Source organism: Geospiza fortis, unplaced genomic scaffold (genome assembly GCF_000277835.1).
Source record: "Geospiza fortis unplaced genomic scaffold, GeoFor_1.0 scaffold29, whole genome shotgun sequence".
NCBI lineage: Eukaryota > Metazoa > Chordata > Aves > Passeriformes > Thraupidae > Geospiza > Geospiza fortis.
The window spans coordinates 895,375-901,384 of NW_005054349.1; the positions used below are offsets into that span (position 1 = coordinate 895,375).

The following is a 6,010-nucleotide window of genomic DNA, read 5'->3' on the forward strand; positions in this document are numbered from 1 at the left end:
TGGCACCAGCATCCCCATCACAGGCTTTGGAATTTGGCAGATGCTGGGTGAGATGGGGGGAGCCGTGGCAGTGGTGGGGGAGCAGGGGTCAGTTCCCTGGTATGACCAGGCTCCCCAAATGTCCTTCCCACTCCAGCTGCACTGCTGTGGAGTGCAGAACTATTCTGACTGGGAGAGGACTGAGTACTTCAGCCAGAGGGGCATCCCCCGCAGCTGCTGCAAGAACCAGAACGACTGCTCAGAGCAAGATCTGAAAGACCCAAACAAGGCCCGGCTGAAAGTGTTTGTGAACGTAAGTTAAGCTCAGAAAAATCTTCCTGCTGGTTCTAGAGGTGGGAAGGGCAGGGATGGGTGTGTGCAGGAGGGCAAGTCTGTCCCTGGCAGGCTGGAAAGGAGCACTGTCCTATTGATGCTGATGTTCAGTGGCCCCTGCAGTGGGTAAGGGTATGGAATCCTCCCTTCTGTCTGCGGTTCCCTCGCTCCTTCCTTCAGGGTCAGGGCCCAGCCAGACCCAAGCTCTGGCCTTTGGGGATGTGTGTTCTGAAGAACAGGTGAGTAAGGAAGCAGCTTCCCAGTAAAGTTTGTTTCAGCAGTGCTGACGTCTCCCTTGGGTGCAAAGTCCTGGGCCGGTGCTGAGGGCGTGTGACCTCATCCACGGGGATGGTTGGTGATGCAAGGGTTCCTCTGATGAGTCACCTGGCGGGCTGGGAGCAGCCCAAGGGCAGTGCTGCCCTTGATAAGGCATCTGGGCTGGGACACTGGAAATGGCTTTGCTGAGGCCTGGCAGGAGGGGGCAGCCAGGGCCCCCCTGCTGCCTGCACAGGAGCGTCTTCCCCTGGAGCTGTGGGTGCTCTGGGCAGGAGCTGCTCTGTGCTCCTGGGGTGCAAGGCACTGGATCCACGTGCTTGCTTGGCTTCCTCTGCAGGGTTGTTTTTTCCTGGTAACGTCAACAATGGAGTCCAAGATGAGCGTTGTGGCCGGAATCTCCTTTGGCATCGCGTGTTTCCAGGTAAATCTCCCTTGTCTGGCTCGGGTGGAGGGCAGAGTGAAGCCAGCACATCTCCAGAGGGATTTAATTTCAGTGCAAAGTCTGGTGTGAACAAAAGGTTGGTTTCAGTCAGGGAGGAGCAGCCACTCTGTGGATTCCCCTTGGATTCAGCCTGACTGCTGTGCAGGCCCCAGTCTCTTACACCCAGGGCTGAAGCCCCAGCTCTGTTTCCTTGAGCCCAGCTTTATTTGGGAAGGTCTCCTCTCTGAAACAACAGACTCCCAGAAAAAACAAACAGAGATGGACGAACTCTCTGCGCCTGCTGTTGGCAGGGATCAGATCTGTGCCCTTCCTTTTCCTACCCACCCACACTGTTATTGGGGGGTGTTTGGCATTGCTCCTGTGTGGTGGGGTCGCTGTGGGTGCCTGTGTGACACCACTTGTGCTGGTGACCACCCTACCCTGCCCTGTGTCCTCTCCTGCAATGTCCCCTTCACTTTATCGTGCAGCAGCAGCAGCAGCAGCAGCAGCGTGCTGGCCAGCCCCAGCTCCAGAGCTCTATCCCGGCAGGAAGCGGGAGGCCCCTGCCCCCAGCCGGGGCTTTCCCGAGGTGCCGAGGCCTTTCCGACGGCTGCAGGATGTGCAGCTGGCCCTGCTCCAGCTGCGCTGGGCCAGCTTGCCGGGCTCTGGGGCTGAGCAGCCAGCCCTCGCTTCGGAGGGGCTCAGACTCTGCCTCCCTTGGCCCAGCACCCAGCGGCTGTGGTGGGAGCATCACGGTGCTGCTGGCTGGGACTGCAGGCTGGGGAGCAGGAACCTGTGAGATACTCAGCTGTATGGGCTTGTCACTGTGTGTTTTCTGTACAGATGGACTGAACTGGGCAGAGGCAGGAGCCTGCTGCTCGTGGTGCTGAGTGCTTCGGGAGAGCCCGAGAGCCGGAGCTGCTCCGCTGTGCCTGCTGCTCTCCCCGCTCCTCCCAGGCTGGGCTGGGCTGGGCTGGGCTCACTGAGATGTGCCTGATGCACCCGTGCTGAACTGCACACACACTCCAGCTGCAGCATTATCTCAGCTGATGGCAGGCTTGGGCATTGTAACCAGTTCCTGGCTTTTATTGCCCCTTCCACAAGCTTGGCTGGGTCACGCCTCCGACAGGGAGCTGTTGTGCTCATGTGCCTCTAACCTGGCTTGTGGAGCCCAGAGTCGTGCAGGATCTGGCCCTGGAGTCTGCACAGGTGCTGGGAGGCTGTGTTGTGATAACAGAGCATGTGTGATAGCAGTACCTTCCTGATGTGAGGGCAGCAGCCTTGCTTCCCCAGTGTCCTTGCAGCAGGGAGAGGTGCTGCCATTCTCCAGTGGCTGTGTAATTGGCTGTGACACTCCTGGTACCTGTGTAATCTCTGCAATTACCATAAAACAGTCAATGCTTCACAAAGCAACTTGTAATGGGATGGGACCTGGGGCATCTCTTGTGAGGAGCTTGTTTAGTTGGTGCTGCCAGGATCCTGTGCTTCAGCCACTTTCAGTGATTCTGAAGCAGGGTGCAGCAGCCCTTGTTGTGGTTTGTAAACCCCACTGTCCATCCTTGGATTTCATAAAACCCTGGATCAATCTGTCAGGTTTTCTCCTGAAAACACCTTTCCCTGGTTTGGCTGCCTCTGACACATGGGGTTTGTTTTTTCTCTTTTTCAGTTGATTGGCATCATCCTGTCCTGCTGCCTGTCCCGGTACATCACCAACAATCAGTACGAGATGGTGTAGCTGGCCCCCAGCACTCTGTGCCTGTGGCTGGGTATGTCTGTAAGCCTGGGGGGCTGCCTCTGCCCCCTGGCTGCTGCTGCTCACCCATGGGGTGGGGGTCCCACATCTGGGGGGTTTAGGGTTAGGGGGCACCTGCAAGACCAGGTCTGCCATGCCGTTTTACCCCGTGCCATTTTACCCCGTGCCATTTTACCCCGTGCCATTTTACCCCATGCCGTTTTATCCCGTGCCGTTTTATTCTGTCATTTTACCCCGTGCCATTTTACCCCGTGCCGTTTTATCCCGTGCCATTTTACCCCGTGCCGTTTTACCCCGTGCCATTTTACCCCGTGCCATTTCAGCCTGTGTATAACCCATATAAATCCATCCTGCCTGCTGACACTCTCTGTGTGCGTTGCAGGGAATGGCTGGGGAGGATGCCTCTGGATGCCACGTTGTGAAATCTTGCTTTGAACTGACTGATCCTCTTCTCAACTAGCTCATAGAAAGGAGTGCAGCAGCTGTCCTGCTGCACTCAGGGACTTGTCCTGACACTGCTCTGCTGTGCCACTGCTGGGATGATAACTGCTGTGGCTGTGGTGGCTGCAGCCCCCGAGTGCCACCCTGTGCTGAGCTGGCTGTGCTCCTGGGTGTCCCAGTGCTCACCTTCAGTGCCTCCACTGGGAAAGAGATGCTTCCCCTTGCCTTGGGCAGCCCCTGGACATCCCCTCACTCTCCAGACACAGTTGTTCTTGAGACAGGGCTGTTAACCTCAGTCCTGCCTGCCTGAAGCCTTGGCTCAGCAAGGTCGTTGCCAAGCTGTCTCCTCCCTCCCCTGGGTTTTATATACTTTTTTATAGTTGTACTTCTGTAAGGACGGGCTGTAGTGGTTCTTTTAAGCTGTAGTGAGGTTTGGTGATGTAGCTCCTGGTGCCTTTACCTTGGTAGGTGTCCTTGCACCGATTCAGCTGTGACTTGATTGTCAGTATTATATGCTGCTTCAACTCATTTTATGTATTGAGTAGAATTCTTTTTGTCCCGAGACACAATAAATATTAAGATATTTTACTCTATGAAACCTCCTTGACTTTTCTTTTCACATCCTGGAAATGCCTCTGCTTGAAGAGCAGCGAGTCCCTCCGGGGCTGATCTGCTCACTCTGGGCCAGCCAGGAACCTCTGGCCATGGCAGTTTGCATTCCTCCAGTGTGCACTGGTGCACTTCTGCCTGCAAATAACTTCTGTAATTGAATTTTCTTCATAACAGCAGTTGTGTAACAGTGCTGGAGCAGAGGGCCTGGAGCACCCCAGCCCAGGAGCAGGGTGAGTAACTTCAGCCCAGTGTGAGCCATCCTTGGCCTGCTTGGAGCAAAGAGCAGGGCAGTGCCAGGCCCCAGCTGCTCCCCAGGGCAAGAAACATGCATTTAGCTTTTCAATTCATCTGTTACTGCTCATTTTTGGGCTGTTCTGTCTGCAAGCCTCTGCCTTTGTGAGCCTGGTGCTGCAGTGAAGCAGTGAAGCACCCCTCTGCCAAGCTTGGGGGATTTTTGGGTCTCAGGCACTGAACTCAAACGAGCTGAGCTGTGTCTGGCTGGATGTGGGGCTGCTGTCCTGTTCCTAGGGAGGAGGCAGGTGTAAGCAGAGCAGCGAAGCCACCACCAGCAGTGGTGGCCCTTTGTCAGTGTCTCCCCTCTGGCCAAAGCTGCCCCAGCCCACAATGGCCTGGTACGGGCCAGCCTGGCTGCTGAGGCAGGGAAACGCCCCACATGCCCGTGTTGCCTTTAGCCCAGGTGAGTAAATGAGGCTGGTGTGAGCTCCTGGCTGGCTGAGCCCCCTGGCTCGGGATGGTGAGGCAGAATGTGTCAGAGCTGGGCTGGAGACTGGCTGAGGGCAGTGAGTGCATGGATGGGGACAGGGCAGGGACACGTGAGGTGCAGGAGTGGATTTGGATAAACCCACTGTCATAAATGCTGCCCAGAGGGAAGGACCCTGCCCTGCTCTGTGCCCCTGCAGGCAGATCCCTTCCTGGGCACCCAGGGGAGGTGATGCCACATGGATGGGGATGGTTCTGGCAGAGGCTGGCACAGGGAGCCCAGAGGTTTCCAGGCAGCTGCAGGAAAACCAGCATGGGTTCTGGAGGCTTGTGCAAGCCTGCTCATCCCCACAGGCAGCAGAAGCACTGCAGCCATCAGAGGGTGTGATCTTACCTGGTTAAATAGCACTGATGTAGACAGCTCACTCGAATTTGGAGAGGTGCTCTGGATGTCCTGGCAAAGGCATTGGGCGCACCCTGGTCCCCTGCCTGGACACCCTGAGCAGGGACAGAAGCATTGCAGGCTGGCCCCAGGGCTCTGGTTGCTCAGCAGCTGTGGCTGGGTGTGTTTCACACATCCCCTGCTGTGTTTGCACCTCCCCTCTCAGCGGGAGAAATGTCTCGGGGCACTTGTCAGCAAGGCTTGGTGTCCCCAAGGCTGGCTGGTGTCCCTTGGGATGCCACGTGGGGAGCTCCCAGTGTTTTAACCACTTTGTCAGTGCAGCTGTGAACAGGGAGGAAGGGAACTGCCCTGCTCACATCCCCATGGGAGCTGCGGGCAGGTGAGGGGGCTCTGGCAGCCCTGGGGATGCCACACCTGGCACCTGTCTCTGTTCCCTGCTCTGTCTGTACATTCCAGCCATGGCAGCGTGCTCCCCTGGTGACACTGAGGGTTTTGCCAGGTGACACCTGCAGGATGTCAGAGCTGCTCAGCAGCAGCTGGCTCCCTGGGATGAAATCTGGGACCTGGCTTTGGCATGAGCCCAAGGTCATGGGGGCAGAAGTGTGCACAGGGATTTTGGTGAAAGCCTTCAGCCCTGTGGCAGGCACTGTCCTGCTCGGGGCAGCTGCAGTGCTCAGGACTTCCTTCTTCCCTCCTGCAGCTCAGGCTTCTCCCATTTGTTGGTGACAGGGCTGGGGACAGCTGGTGGCCCCTGGGGTCCTTCAGTGGAGTGGACTCCCTGTGGCTTTGGCTGCTCGGTTCCTCGGGGAGCTCCTGCTGCCTGCTCCCTGCGCCTGTGCTGCCACAGCTCCTGCAGCCCCCGGCAGCAGCAGGGCCCTCTATGGATGCTCCTGGAGGCAGCCGCGCAATCAGATCCCCTCGCAGACCCACTGAGCACCAGACTGACACCAAAGGACTTTCCGTTCTCTTTGCAATCGCTCATACAGGACGTTTATTGTTCGCCTCTTGCTGCTCAGCCTGGCTCCCGCAGCCCCGCGGGGGCAGCGCCGGGTGCGGGGGCACAGCCCGGGTG

General features: G+C 57.5%; 2 protein-coding genes across 2 annotated transcripts in view; one reads left to right on the forward strand and one right to left on the reverse strand.

Annotated features, from left to right (window-relative positions):
- Window positions 1-3,796, forward strand: part of TSPAN6 (tetraspanin 6) — a 5,450-nt gene extending 1,654 nt beyond the window's left edge. The window contains exons 4-7 of the mRNA XM_005423278.2: window positions 137-292; window positions 926-1,009; window positions 2,676-2,775; window positions 3,145-3,796. Of these exons, the coding sequence (XP_005423335.1) occupies window positions 137-292; window positions 926-1,009; window positions 2,676-2,744 (309 nt within the window). The 3' untranslated portion in view covers window positions 2,745-2,775; window positions 3,145-3,796. The remainder of the gene's footprint in view (window positions 1-136; window positions 293-925; window positions 1,010-2,675; window positions 2,776-3,144) is intronic.
- Window positions 3,797-4,957: 1,161 nt separating this feature from the next.
- TNMD (tenomodulin) overlaps window positions 4,958-6,010 on the reverse strand; it is a 13,862-nt gene continuing 12,809 nt past the window's right edge. Inside the window, exon 8 of the mRNA XM_005423306.2 lies at window positions 4,958-4,989. Coding sequence (XP_005423363.1) covers window positions 4,958-4,989 — 32 coding nt within the window. The remainder of the gene's footprint in view (window positions 4,990-6,010) is intronic.